Source organism: Diospyros lotus, chromosome 6 (assembly GCF_014633365.1).
Source record: "Diospyros lotus cultivar Yz01 chromosome 6, ASM1463336v1, whole genome shotgun sequence".
Classification (NCBI taxonomy): Eukaryota; Viridiplantae; Streptophyta; class Magnoliopsida; order Ericales; family Ebenaceae; genus Diospyros; species Diospyros lotus.
Window position 1 is genome coordinate 26538166 of NC_068343.1, and position 16281 is coordinate 26554446.

The window sequence follows — 16281 nt, forward strand, 5'->3', positions numbered from 1 at the left end:
ATTGAAATTTAAAGATGATACATATTTTTATTTTTTTAACTTGATAGAGTTAAATAAAAACTATGATATTTAGTCAATAACAATCCAAACACCAACAATTTTAAGCAAAAAAGAAGGTACCCAACCAAGTTATATTACAACATTCACCATAAAACTCAGAATTAAGAAAATTTCAAATTAACTTCTATTATTTTAATCTGTTCAATTAGTTCAGTTATTTATTAAAATTAACAAAATTGAACCCAACTAATCAAAAATTTCAAAGAAAATAATCGAACTAAACCATAATAAAAAAAAAACTAATTGAATCAAAAGGAACCAAACTTTGGTTCAATTAGTTCGATTAATTAAAAATTTTGCTCACTCCTACCACCAGTAATTACGATACATGCCAAAGGATAACTGGTTTTGATTTCTAGTATGAAAATATTATGCATATAAGCAATTCTCATACATTGACTAATACACACAACATTCATGATAGCTGTATTTGCAATTAACAATAATTCATAATGGAGAGTAGATTTATTTTCAATTCTGAATGAAATTATTATAAATTTTATGTACTTGTGATGTGAATTTGTGAGAGTTATTTGTATTACATCACATCATTTGTTTTGTTGGACATCACATTTTATATGTTTTGTGCACAAATTAATTCATTAAAATAGCAAGTATTCTTTGAATTTTGGTGCACTTTATATTCTATTGTCAGAATGATTATAGTGTCTCAGCTTATATTATGGTCTTTATAACATAAGTGATTGTGCCACCACCTTTAATTACGGTACTCTATCATATGAATAGTCATGGTATCACCTATAATTATAATGTTCTATATTAAGAACGATTATGTTAGATACTACCAGTAATTGCGATACTCTCTTTATCAAGTTAAATTATCTTAGATACTACCAGTAATTGCGATACTCTTTATCAAGTTAGATTATCTTAGATACCACCAGTAATTGCGATACTCTTTATCAAGTTAGATTATCTTAGATACCACCAGTAATTGCGATACTCTTTATCATCTTTATCAAGTTAGATTATCTTAGATACTACCAGTAATTGCGATACTCTTTATCAAGTTAGATTATCTTAGATACCACCAGTAATTGCGATACTCTTTATCAAGTTACATTGCCTGATTACATTCAGTACACATGGTTGTAATTTTCAAACTTCTATGCATATCATTGGTACTTCAAAGGCCTCCAAGGAGTCGTCTTTGAACCCATCAATGATGTTCCTGTCACTTCTTGGTGAACCCATCGAAGACGGGCCTCGATGGTCAGATCCATAGCTGATGGGGTTTATGGACAACGACAATTAAGTTTAAAAACTAATCACTACAACAAAAATAATTTGTTGTGACATTTTTTTTAGGGCATTTTTTTAGAAAGTGTCATCTAAAATATCATTTTAAGGCACAATCTAAAAAAGTGCTTCAATATAATAACTTTAATGAGACACAACAATTAAGTACTCTATAAAATACTATTTTAAGACACAATTTAAAGAAGTATCACAATAAAACAATTCTAATGAGACACAAAAATGAAATGTCTTAATAGACAAATTTAAATGTCTTAATAGATAAATCTAATAGAGCAAAATTTTTTAAATGCGCCATTAAAATAATTCTAATAAGACACTCTGATGAAGTGCCCTAATAGACAAATCTTAAGTGCCCTATAGAATAATTCTAATGAAACTAAGATATACTATAAAATAAACATAGGCACATATATTAATAAGATGATGTGTAGATTAGGTGGTTATGCGTGTGCAAAAAGAAGGAAATGTTCAGGGTTCGAGCTGAGGGAGAAGCAAGTTAGAGTTAAGAGAAGGCCTTGTGAGGGATATGAAAAATAAATTTATAGTGATTTTTTAGGCATTTTTAAGTGTCGCAACAAACTTAAATTTATAGTTATTTTTGAGACATTTGTAAGTGTTTCAATACGTTTTTGGGGTACAATTACACGCGACATTATTATTAGCGCTCTAATAATTAAAATGCCCTAATAAATTATCTATTAAAACATTTTTAAATACCTCTTATCTCTAAAATTTGTTATAATAAATGATAGCTTTGGAGATAAGGGGACACAGCTTGACATGCTTCTAAACTTTCAAAACACTCTAGCTCACATCTGATTCTTAATATATCTTCTTCCAAAATTTTAAATCCTAATCTATATATATATATATATACATATATCTATCTATGTGGTTGTATTTGTAATGATTATGGTGTTGAAGATCTAAGATTGGTCAGAATAAAGATGGCCAGACTATCTAATCAGGTGACACAAGATGATCAAAAACTTGATTCTTTGTTACCTTATATCATAAATTTGACAAAAAGAGTATTTTTGAGTCTAAACAAAGTACAAAGACTATTTTAATTAAAAATAAATTATATGTAACATTTGGACAAAAAAGTAAAGCTGTTGAATGAACAAACTTACTTTTTTTAGAATCATAATATAAAGCATGTGTAAATCGCCCATAAGACACCTAGTCTAAATCAATTTACTCATAATTTTTTAATTATATGAAATCGAAAACAAATACTCACTAGCTAAGAAGCTTGCAGAAGAATAGCCTGTAATTTAATAAAATTAATATATCAGTGAAAAAATAAAGACATTATCTTTTTTTATAATAAGTTATTATTCATATATTTAAAAATTGTACTAAAAAATTGTACAATAAATGTAACAATAACATCAAAAGTTAGTTTCTGCAACTTAATTAATTTAGAAGACAATCGTGATGTTGTTGCATTATTTTAATATTTTGTTCAATTTTTTTTATAAATAAAAAATTATCCTTTTAGTAAGTGTAAGAAAGTTTGAGTTTATAATCTTTTATTTATCATGAGACGTGAGTTATAACATTAAAAAATTCATTAGTTTAGAAGACAATTGTGATATTGTTGCATTATTTTAATATTTTTTTTAATTTATTTTTTAAAAAATAAAAATTATAAAAAATACACGTGTTCGTAGATGTAAGAAAGTTTGAACTTATAATCTTATATTTATCATGAGAGGTGAGTTATTATTTAAGAATCATTAAGAAAATTAACTTGTATATTAAATAAAAACAAATACTTATCTTTGAAGCCAAGTTCATCGGCAATCGAGATTGACATACCATCTATGTTGTACAGAAACACCTCATAGGAGTCGTTTCACCGTTTTAGAAACATTTTCGAAATATTTCTTATTCCCGTTTCGAACACTATTTATGTTTATTTTTTTAGAAAAATATATGTTTTCACGTTTTTGTTTCTTATTGAAAACGTTTCCCATTTCCGTACAACATAGCATACCATGATATATTGATTAGCCTTAAATGTAATTGGCAAATTTACAGAGTATCAAAAAAATTATAATAAAAAAAAAGAGTAAATACTTACCCACGTATGAGTTACTGATGCCTGCAAGTTAAAAATAAATAAATAAGTAAATAAGGGGGCGAAACTAATGCACATATAATTAATATACTTTAATGCTATTTATTTATACACTAATTTTTTATATTTAATTTTGATATTCATAAAATTATAAGTAATATTTTAAAAAATTATAACAAGCGTTGTTAATTCTTTAAAAATATTTTATGAATGTTAAAATTAATATAAGAAATTAATTCAAATAAAAATACCTTATAATTTTATGACTTTATTATCATATCTTCTCACAAGAAAAGAGATAATAAATCAAATAAGCATTTCTAAGAACTATTACAAACAGAATTGTTGAAAAGTCAAAACATCTTACAATATTGAATGAAGTGCACTTACAATATTGAAACAATATTGAATGAAGTGGAAGGTGGCCTAGCAATGTAAAAGGAAAAGAATTAGATAGCCAGCTTTGTTAGATGCTTTGTGCCAAACACATTTTTATGTGTGAGGGAGGCTTATTTCATTTGTTGAGCATCCCATCTTGCATCCCTAATTATCTTATTTTATCTAAATTTCTTAATTGTAGAGAGAGAAAAATAGAAAATTTGAGAAAAATAATTTTTTCTTCTATTTTTAAGGAAGATTATTTTATTGTTATCTCCATGTGATCTAGAGAGAAAGTTGTAACTCATATTATTTCTTATAGTAAATTCTCCCATCCTTACCCGTGATTTTTATCCTGATTTGTTTGAGGGGTTTTTCACGTAAAATTTATGCGTCCAATTATTTTTTCTCAAATTGTTAGCTGCAACCATAATCTAGTGTTATTTTTCCAACAAGTGGTATCAGAGCCTATATTTGGGTGTTGATATCTATTTATCGTATGCTTCGTGGTTGCCACTGTAAAAGTGGATTCTCCACATCAGAAAATAAATTAGATTATTAATCACTCTTTTGAAAAGGTACTAATACTGTTCACATATACGAGGGTACTATTCATACGTATGGTTATTGTTCGCATAAAATAGTGGGAGCTAATTTTGTGCTCAAAGCAGTTTCGTGATAAAGGCAATAGCGACAAAATTTGTGATTGGAAAGTTCAATGGGAGAAATTTCTCACTGACGGCCATCAGTGATAGGCCATGAGACTTCACAAATAATGACAAGTGGAATGAGATGTACGAAAATGCTGTTGCAAATCTTCATCTGGCACTAGCAGATGAGATATTGTCTAGCATCGAAGAGAAGAAAACAAGAAGTGATATTTGGGATCATCTTACAAAATTGTACGAGGCCAAAACACTTCACAACAAAATTTTCCTTAAGAGAAAATTGTATACTTTACGGATGTCAGGATCTATTTCGGTGACAGAGCACTCAACATTTTGAATACTCTATTTTCTCAACTCACATCTCTGGGTTGTAAAATAGAGACAAATGAACATGCTGAACTTTTACTTCAAAGTCTACCAGATTCATATGATCAACTCATTATCAATTTGACGAATACTTCCATGACAAGAATCCTAGTCTTCGATGATGTTGCAGCTACTATTCTAGAAGAAGAAAATCGACGCAAAAACAAAGAAGACAGGTTAGCCAATTCGCAATAAGCAGAGGCACTGACGGTGGTGAGAGGGAGATCAACGAAACGTGACTTAAGTGGGAGTCAAAATCATGGTAGGTCAAAGTCAAGAAGTAAGAAGAACCTGAAATGCTACCACTGTGGCAAAAAGGGTCACTTGAAGAAGGATTGCTGGAATTTGAACAAGAAAAATTTTCAATCATCAAGAAAATGTAGCAAGTATCTCAGGTGAAAGTGATGCACTGTGTTGTGAAGCAACAACGACTTATGAAGACAAAAAAAGATTTGTTGATGTATGATTCATTGACTCGGGAGCCTCATTTCACATGACCTCTCGAAGAAAATGGTTCCATCATTATGAACTAGTCTATGAAGGATCTGTGTACAGTTGTGATGATCATGCCTTAAAGATTGTTGGTATTGGAACCATTAAGTTGAAGTTGCATGATTGTACAATTTGCATCGTTCGAGAAGTGCGGCATGTAGAAGGCCTAAGGAAGAATTTGTTGTCTTTAGGACAACTAGATGAACTTGACTGCAAAATTGTGATTGAGAAAAGGATCATGAAAGTGATTCGAGGAGCGCTTGTACTAATGAAGGGAGAAAAAATGACTGCAAGATTGTACATGTTGAATGGAGAGACTCTGTTGGAAGGAGAAGCATTAGTTGTTTTAAGTAATCTAAGTGAAAGATCTACAACAGTATGGCATCAGAAACTTGGACATATGTCTAAACAAGGAATGAAAATTCTTGTGGAGCAAAATCTACTTCCGGGTCTCACAAAGGTATTCTCACCCTTTTGTGAGTATTATGTTACAAGTAAGTAGCATAGGTTGAAGTTTAACACATCAAATTCTAGAAGTAAAGAAATTCTAGAATTGGTTCACTCTAATGTATAGTAAGCACCAGTTCCGTCCCCAAGAGGAGCAAAGTATTTTGGGTCCTTCATAGATGACTATTCCAGGAGATGTTGGGTGTATCCTATCAAGAGAAAGGTAGATGTGTTTTTAGTCTTCAAAGTGGGTGGAACTTGAATCTGGAAAGAAGATCAAGTGCCTAAGAACAGATAATGGAGGAGAATATACCAACAATGAATTTGCTGAATTCTGTAATCAAGAAGGCATTAAAAGATAGTTCACTACGACATACACTCCTCAACAAAATGGAGTGACAGAGCGGATGAATAGAACCTTGTTAAAAAGAACAAGAACAATGTTGGGAGCTGTAGGCTTAGAAAAATTTTTCTAGGCAAAAGCAGTTAATATTGCCTGTTATGTGATAAATTGGGCCCCATCAACTATAATTGAGTTGAAGACACCGATAGAGATGTGGACTGGGAAGAAATCTGATTATTTGGAAGTCCAATATACATAATGTACAATGCCCAAGAAACTACAAAGTTGGATCCAAAATCCAGGAAATGCTTATTCTTGGGGTATGCTAATGGAGTGAAGGAGCATCTCTTGTGGGATCCCACTGCCTGCAAGGTTATAGTCAGTGGCTGCACTCCTCACCCTACAATTTAAATAGCGTTAATCAGTTTTGAATGTTCAGTGTTGAAATGGTGAGGAGGTTTAAACTCACCAGTGTGTGAGTGTAGTTGTAGCACAAATATAAATTCTGGACAAGTCCGGGTCGATTCACTGGGAGGTTTATTTAACAAAAGAATGGTTCATTCGGGTTGATTTATCCAAAGAGAGCTAAGTTTTCCTGATTGTGAAAAGGTTTTTTTTTTTGAATATTAAAAAGGTCTTGGGTTGAGGCGAGTTCAGAACCAATGCCTTATAAATCTCTTATAGTAATTTAAACAGCAATATTAATCTGAAATAAACAGAGGATCGTTTCGTAGTTATAATTCAAGATACGAATGATTCTTAGCTAAGCAACCCTCATACATGATATGATGGTTCTGGGTTAAGATATCACTGTAAATTTTATTATACTAGAGACTATGATTTGATCGTCTGAGCTTGGGTATATCTCATCTCCAATTCTAGCAACTTTCATACATGGCATGAGAGTTCTAAGTTAGGATGATGACCCAATCCAAACTCACAAAATCATTTATACACTCAACTCGAGTTTAACTCAGATAAATCTTGCATTCATCGAGGTTTGGCTTATCTTGAGATTCAAGAACATTGGACACTGTCCTCGCCTTAACCCAAGATTAGATTTAGCTACTCATTTTCATTTAAAAGTTAATTAGCAGGAATTTAAATGACGGGAATTAAAAGACAGTATTTAAAAGATACTTTTTTAACCGACCATATAGGCGGTATATAATTTAAAGACAATAATTGAAAGACTATTTTGACCGACCATATAGGCGGTATATAATTGAAAGATAATAATTGAAATTGCAAGAATTTAAAGGCAGAAATTAACCGACCATTTAGGCGGTGGATAATAAAGTAACAATAAATGACATAAGAATTTAAATAAGAAAAAGAAGAAGTAAGATTTGCAAGAGAAAATAAAAAAGAACAAGAGCAATTAAAACAACTAAAATTTCATTCAAGAATAATCCTCCCTTACAAGTGCACCTAAGTGCTCTATTTATAGGCTAAAAGATGTAATGGAAACCACTTAATTATATAATTTAATAATACAAAATATCTAATTGATGATGTAAGCAATGATGTCATTTTAACCATGATGTAAGCAATGATGTCATCTTATCCCATGATGTAAGCGATGATGTCATCCTATCCCATGATGTAAGCGATGATGTCATCATATCCCATGATGTAAGCGATGATGTCATCCTATCCCATGATGTAAGCGATGATGTCATCATATCCCATGATGTAAGCGATGATGTCATCCTATTTGTGGGACTTGGGCTTTTCATGTTTTTGGGCTTTGGGCCTTCTTTGTGTTGGGCTTGAGCTTGGGCTTGGGCTTGGGCCTTCCTTGTGTTGGGCTTGAGCTTGGGCTTGGGCTTGTCTTATGTTGGATTCTATTTGATTGTTGGGCCAAGTGCACATGAAACATCCTCTAGACTCCATAGTTGGCCCATGATTTTGAGCAACAATAATGGGTAATCCAACGTCTTCGATTTATGCCCCTAATTAATTGTAGAAGACAGCTTTCTTGCTTCATCCTGTAATAATATATAATGTAAATAATTATTTATTTTAAGCATAATTATAAAACCAAAATAGGGATATAATTCATTAGGATATAGGAAATATTGACCCTTATCAGTCAGCAGGGATGCTATCTTTGTAGAAGATAAACTACAGAAGAAAGAAGGTGATGATAGCATGGTGAAAGAAAATCCAAAGACTATAGTGGTACATATAGAAAAGGAATCTGAACAAAATGATTTTTCTAAAGTAGCACTAGAGCATGAGGAATAAGAACCAGTTGTGTCTGAGGCACCAGAAATTCGTCAATCAAGTCACTTGACAAGACAACCAGGTTGGCACTCGGATTATGTTATGGAGAGTAATGTTGCATACTGTCTTTTAATAAATGATGGAGAGCCATCAACTCTTCAAGAAGCAATGAACAGTTTAGATGCATTTCAGTGGATGGAAGCAATGCAGGAAGAAATTGAAGCTCTTCATAAGAACAAGACTTGGGAACTTGTGTCGTTACCACAAGAAAAAAAACCCATTGGTAACAAATGGGTGTATAAGATCAAACGTAATAACGATGATCAAGTGGAGCGGTATCGTGCAAGACTGGTGGTAAAGGCATATGCTCAGAAAGAAGGGATTGATTTCAATGAGATATTTTCTCTTGTTGTTCAAATTACTACAATTCTAGTAGTCCTGGTAATGTGTGCTACATTTGACATATATCTAGAGCAACTAGATGTGAAGACGACTTTTCTTCATGGAGATCTTGAAGAAGAAATATATATGCTCCAACCAGAAGGTTTTGAAGAAAAAGAGAAAGAGAACTTGGTTTGCAGGTTGAACAAATCTCTATATGATTTCAAACAGGCGCCGAGATGTTGGTATAAGAGATTTGATTCCTTCATCATGAGCCTTGGATACAACAGACTTAATACAGACCCTTATGCATATTTCAAGAGGTTTGCTGAAAGTGATTACACTATTTTACTGTTATATGTAGACAACATGTTGGTGGCAGGTCCCAACAAAGATCGTATTAAAGAATTGAAGGCACAGTTGGCTAGGGAATTTGAAATGAAAGATTTAGGACCAGCAAACAAGATTTTAGGGATGCAAATTCACCGAGATAGAAATAATAGGAAGATTTGGCTTTCTCAGAAAAATTATTTGAAGAAGGTCTTGCGACGCTTCAACATGTAAGAATGTAAGTTAATTTCTACCCCACGTCCTATTAATTTCAAGTTATCCTCCAGTATGAGTCATAGCAGTGAAGAAGAGAGGATGAAGATGTCTCGAGTACCGTATGCATCAGCAGTGAAAAGTTTAATGTTTGCTATGATCTGTACAAGACCAGACATTGAACATATAGTGGGAATGGTTAGTTGATATATGGCGAATCTTGGTAGAGAGCATTGGAATGCTGTGAAAAGGGTCCTGAGATAAATTAAGGGGACCACAGATGTTGCATTATGTTATGGGGGATTAGACTTTATTGTCAGAAGATATGTTGACTCAGATTATACAGGTGATCTTGACAAAAGCAAATCCACCACAAGATATGTGTTTGCACTTTATTGGAAGAGCTGTAAGCTAGGTTTCAAAACTGCGGTCAGTTGTGACCATGTCAACAACAGAAGCAGAATATGTAGCAGTACACATGCTAGTAAAGAAGTAGTATGGTTGAAGATGGTATTGGAGGAACTCAGACACAAACAAGAGAAGATTTCTCTGTTCTGTGACAGTCAGAGTGCCTTGCATCTTGCAAGGAATCCAACTTTTCATTTAAAGACAAAGCACATTCGAGTTTAGTTTCACTTCATTCGTGAGAAAGTGGAAGAAGGAATATTGGATATGTAGAAAATTCATACAAAAGACAACCAACATATTTTTTGACAAAAGCAGTCAATACTGATAAGTTTGTTTGGTGTTGATCCTCTAGTGGCCTAGCAGAGACATAAACAACATGGAATGGCAAGGAAGAAAAATGGTGTGAAGATTGATTGAATCCCAATTAAATCTTCAAGTGGGAGATTGTTGAAAAGTCAAAAGCATCTTACAATATTGAATGAAGTGGAAAGTGGCCTACCAATGTAAAAAAGAAAAGAATTAGGCAAGCAGCTTTGTTAGGCAACAACCAAATTGGCTGCTGCTCATGCTTTCTGCCAAACGCGTTTTCTACGAGTAAGAGAGGCCTATAAATTGGCCTCCCCAACTTATTTGTTGAGCATCCCATCTTGCATCCTCAAGCATCTCATTTCATCCAAGTTTCTCAATTATAGAGAGAGAAAAACAGAGTTAGAGAAAAATAGTGTTTTCTCCTATTTTCAAGAGAGATTATTTTGTTATTATTTTCTTGTGATTTAGAGAGAAAGTTGTAACTCTTATTATTTCTCATAGTGAATTCTTCTATCCTTACCCGTGATTTTTACCTTGATTTATTTGGGGGTTTTTCACTTAAAATCTGTGTCCAATTATTTTTTTTCAAATTGTCAACTGTGACCCTACTCTAATCCGATGTTATTTTTACAACAAGAATTACAAAATTTATAATAATAATAATAATCTTTTTCATCATATATGGCTTATTTTCGTAATTATTATCCAAATATTTATAATAATTTATAGACTATTATATGGCTCCAAAGTTTGCCTTGATTCTTGTTCATGCGGTTAGAGAGATTTGATGATGATACATTTGACAATTTGTGTTTCATAGAGCAACTATATAGAAGATTTCTCTTGATTTTTGTATATTATTGTATATAGTTTATTTTTGTATATTATTGTATATAGTTTATTTTTTTGTTTTGTTTAGAGGGACTTTTTTTTTTGGCTAGTTTTCTTTCTACAGAATTTTGTTTGTGTTTTTTTTTTTTTTTGTGATGCTAGGGGTATACCCTAATCGATAATTGTAGTGCTCTTGCAATCTTTAGTGTAATAACATTATTATGTAAAAAATAATGAGTTTTAGGAGCACCATGCAAGTTTTTCCACTAAATGGCAACAACGTATGCAAGTTTTTTTTTTTCTTGTTTTTTACTTTCAATTGTTTTAGTGCTTTTTTAAAATAAATCAGTAAAAATTCCCCAAACAGCCCTTAATTTGTGGTTTCTTTTTAGTCAAATAAGTTCTTGTAATTTACTTAAATTGTTGAAATATCCATTGTGTTATAGACCCTACTGATTATTAAGAACTAATTAAACTAAATTTATCCTTAATCTCAAACTAATTAAAAAATAAAAAAAAAACTAAAAATCATTAAAAAATTTAAAAAAAAAAACTTGGTTGGTACTGATTTGGCTCTAGCGCTAAAAGAGATGGGTTCCAACCATTACTAAAACTCATTATTGACTTCCAACAATAATTATTGAAACTTAATGAAAACAAATCACTAACCATCATTGAAGCGGTATGAGCTGAAGTCGATATCTATCACAAAAAAACAAGAAGATAATAAGTTATAATCAGGATCGGTGAAGGGTTGGGGGCCTACGCCATTATTAATTTAGGTCCCCCAATCCTTTAATAAAAAAAAATTATTAATTTTATTTTAATAATAAAATTAAAATAATTATTTTATTTTAATAACTTTCATTATTTTGGACTCTCTATTTCATGGCCTTTAAACACTTGTCTCACCAGTCTACACTTTGAGCTGACCAAGCAAAACAAGACTCAGTAGATCTCATTGGCAACTCTTACTAATGAAAGGCAATTCATATATCTGTAAAGTTGTTAATATTTTTTTTTTTTAACGATGTAAAGCTGTAAATATATTTTTAACGACATAAACAAGAGAATCATCTATTTTGCTAATATTTTTTTAACAATGTAAGTTCTGATTTTAAGTTCCATCCGTTTACAATGAAGCTGTTTGTATTTTTATTATTTTTGTCACAAAGAAAAATATTTTTTTATTGGGATAAATACCTCATTACAAGACCTATTATATGTATATAGAGAGAGATATCATCATCTAACTACAAAAAAAAGGTTTAAAAATATTATTTTTGACTTATTTAATGTACTTTAATTTTTTTTTTATATTTTTTCCAACTTATATATGCAATGGAAAATAACACTCACAAATATCCTGGTTCTCCATGAGGCCTGCAATTCATAACAAAATAAAAATAAATAAATGAGCCAACCAAAACGTTATGTTTTAGGTATATAGAAGAGATGTTTAAAGAAATGTGTACAAAACATATCCATGTGAAAAAAAACAATCTCTTACTTGATCCCTTTTAGAGTTGAACCTGTCCTATATATATGTTGAAATAGATAAAAAAAATCAAGTTAAAAAAAAACCTTGTTCAATGGTTTTCATTGTATAAAATGGAAATTATAATTAATATTTATACATAACAATATAAATAGATTTAGAAATCTATTAATGTAATAATATATATTTTATTAATATTTATTTTTAATTATATATTAGTATAACAAACAATTATAATTTTTTAATAAATAATATATCCAGATAAGAATTTATTTTTAAGACAAAAGTTAATAATTATAAAATATTACTATCAGTATCACTTTTTTTTTTATATAAAAACTTTAGTTAAATATTATTTTCCCTTAGTGCCATAAATGACTTAAGAGTCCATGATCCCATCCGTGCATTTTTATATATAGCAAATTAACATGCATTTTATATAGTATAAATAATCTATTAATAATATATATTAGAAACAAACAATAATAATAATATGATTTCAGAAATATATTTCTGAGGACGTCTTGACAAGTATTTTGTCAGGGCATCTAGAAAAATTATTTAAATGCATATCTGTACGTTTTGTGTATTTTACATGTTTATTTATATATATGTAATGAGGGATATTTAAATAATTTCACTACATGCCCGACAAAAAATGTACGCCTGAAAACAATATCCCCATATGATTTACTGATGTTTTAATGAAAATTATAAAATATTATTTTTCTGAAAAGCAATCTGGCAATAATATACTACGAAAATTTCAAGCGATAAAATATGATCAGAAAATAAGTCTTACGCACAGTGGAAGTAGGACCTATCTGTGGGGCACCGCCGGTTCCAGTAATCAAGCTCAAATCCATTAGCCATGGCACTGTGAATAATGTTCAAGAGGGAAACGTTCCGGTCATTGAGGAATGGCTCAGCCGCAACGGGAACCACCCCCTCTACCGTGCACAACTCCGCTACATCGGACATTGTCACGCTACCTACCAGCATATACCAATGATTTTGTCTTAAAGGAGAGTAATTGTTGAAACAATTAGAATAAGACCCAGCAACAAGATCCATGTAGTAAATCATCGTATTTTGTTCTGCATACTTTATTGGCCTCTCACAGTTCACTAACAGTACTGCAGTCGAAGAATAGAAGACATATCCAGAAGATCTATTTGAAAGCAGGTTGGCCAGCCTCAATGAAGGAAGAAGAAAAGAACAGCAATTGCGGTGGTCGATGCGCATGTCCACTACCCGAATGGTTTCCATCTCGTAGTTGATGTCTAGGACGTAGTACTTCCCGACTAATAAGTAAAATATTGTGCGATTGTTCTCGCAGGTCAATTCGAATTGCTTTTGGCCGCAACCTTTAGGGTCGTCTTTGAGGCGAAAGGGATAGCTAATATTGGGAAGGCTTCCGCATGAAGAATAGCATTTGGATGATGATGATGAAGACTTAGCATCGCTATGTCCATAACCAGACCAATATAGGAGGAGAAGGAAAAGAAGGGTTGGATGCCCTGTTGTAATGAGGAGGCCTCCAACAGACATTTTCACAGAGAGAAAGAGAGAGAGAGAAAAAGAGTAATAACAAGCTGACTCAAGGAGTAAGATGGTGAGACATGTATTAATTATTACATTAATAATTACCTAGACTCCCAACCACTTCCTCGTAAGAGCTTTAAAAAAAATGGCCGTCTTCCTACTAAATCTTATAACATTCCTCTTTCTACCACAACTCCAGGCAATTGCAGCAGCAACACAAGCTCCAGGCAAGTGCAGTGGCTGCTGCGGGGACGGTCTGGTGATCCGGCCGCCGTTCCGTCTTAAACCCCGTCGTAATGATCATCAGGCTGCTGCAGCAGGAGGCCATGGCTGTGTCTTGCCCCGTCACTATCTTTCCTGCGCCCAGAACCGAACTTGGCTAGAGCTCTCCCCCTCTCTGAAACTGCATGTCAAGTATATCGACTATGCATCACACGTTATCCACACTTCTTATCCTGATCTCGACTGCTTTACCAAACACTTTCCAGACACCATCAATCTGTCTTCTTGTCCCTTCCGATTCGCAGAAGATTACATTTTATATAACTTCAGCCTCTTCCACTGTTCATCCACAAAGCCGGACAGCTACTCGTTTGTTTACCCTGACCCCATTCGCAAAGTTTATGCTATAGCTTCTTACGTTCCCGTCGTGAAGTTTCCCATGTTTTCCTGCAAAAAGATGTGCGACATTTATTCATTTCCAGATAGTTTCTACTCTCTCTTCGTGAGCTTAGATTCAAATGGTCCCAAGTCGCTTGTCCAACTCGAATGTGCCCCCCAGAAATCAGCCATAGCCAACGCAAAACTGCAGGTAATTAATTTCCATATTCACAATTAAATTAGTCTATTGCGAACCATTACGGTTTAATTTGCAATTACAATGATTATTAATTTACCAATTGCTTAAATTATTATTCTATGTATAGTATTCAAATGCGTTGCATTTTTACTTTTGGTTTGACTGATTTATTTTTTCTCATTAATTTTATTTGATTGATTCAAATTGCAGATTTGCTCTGAGGCTTATTTCTTCTCCCCGTAACAATTCTAGCATTGTACTGTGTCTTTAGCTGGATTAAAATAAAAAAAGATGATCAAGCAAAGATCAAGCAATTTTTGAAATACTATAGAAGTCGCAAGCCTGCAAGATATTCCTATGCCGACAAGAAAATCACCAACAAATTCAAGCACAAAATAGGCCAAGGAGGCTATGGAACAGTGTACAAAGGAAAGTTCTCTAATGACGTCCATGTTGCAGTCAAGATCCTCCATGATGTCAAGGGAAATGGAGAAGAGTTCATCAATGAAGTGGGAACCATAGGAAGAATTCACCACATAAACATTGTCCGTTTAGTTGGCTTCTGCGTTGATGGCTTTCGAAGGGCTCTTATTTACGAGTTCTTGACCAATTATTCACTGGAAAAGTTCATTTCATCCAATAAGGAGAGACTCTCATTAGGGTGGAAAAAGTTACAAGACATTGCTCTAGGCGTAGCTAGAGGAGTTGAATATCTCCACCAAGGTTGTGATCAACAAATACTTCATTTTGATATTAAACCTAACAATGTCCTGCTAGATCATAGATTCAACCCAAAAATATCTGATTTCGGCTTGGCGAAATTGTGTTCCAAAGAACAAAATGTGATTTCAATGACTGCTGCTAGAGGCATCGTAGGCTATATTGCACCAGAAGTATTCTCTAGAAACTTTGGAAATGTATCGTTCAAATCAGACGTATATAGTTTTGGAATGCTCCTACTAGAAATGGTTGGAGTGAGGCAAAACAGTGCTGCAAAACAAGACAGCTCAGAAAGCGAAGCTTACTTCCCTGAATGGATTTATGGATATTTGGAACAGGGGGTAGAGGCAGTGCCAAGCATCCAAGTGGAACAAGAAGAAGATGCGAGGATTGCTAGGAAGCTAATTATTGTGGGGCTTTGGTGCACGCAATGGTACCCAATGCATAGGCCATCAATGAAAGATGTGGTGCGGATGCTAGAAGTAGAAGGTGATGATGAAGGCACGTTGAGGGTGCCCCCGAGTCCACATGTTGCTGCTAATCCCTTCACGACCAGAGAAAAAATTAGTGCAAGGGTGACATCTAGTTATTTAGAAATCATTTCCGAATCGGAGTGAAAATAAACATGTATTGTATCATAGCCTTGTGCCCAATAAGGTTGTCTATCAGCTATTTATGTAACAAATTACTACCGAATTGGATTGAAGAATAATTATGTGATATGTAGTAGCATTTGTACTAAAATGTTGTAAATAATTTCTCACCCCTGTTTGTGATGGCAGGGGAGAAGCTCTACCTTCTCTCTCTTGAAGCCATTTTTCACTATAAAACCTTTAAAAGACAAGATAAACAAAATTTTAAGAACAAAAATAAGTACTAAATAAAGTATTGAATTAG

General features: G+C 32.8%; 1 protein-coding gene across 1 annotated transcript; it reads left to right on the top strand.

The window, feature by feature from the left end:
- The first annotated feature begins 14010 nt into the window (after positions 1-14010).
- LOC127804431 (rust resistance kinase Lr10-like) lies at positions 14011-16001 on the top strand. The gene is made up of 3 exons (XM_052341293.1): positions 14011-14676; positions 14792-14820; positions 14936-16001. The coding sequence occupies exons 1-3, from the start codon at positions 14011-14013 to the stop codon at positions 15999-16001; spliced, it is 1761 nt and encodes a 586-aa protein (XP_052197253.1).
- The last annotated feature ends 280 nt before the right edge of the window (positions 16002-16281 follow it).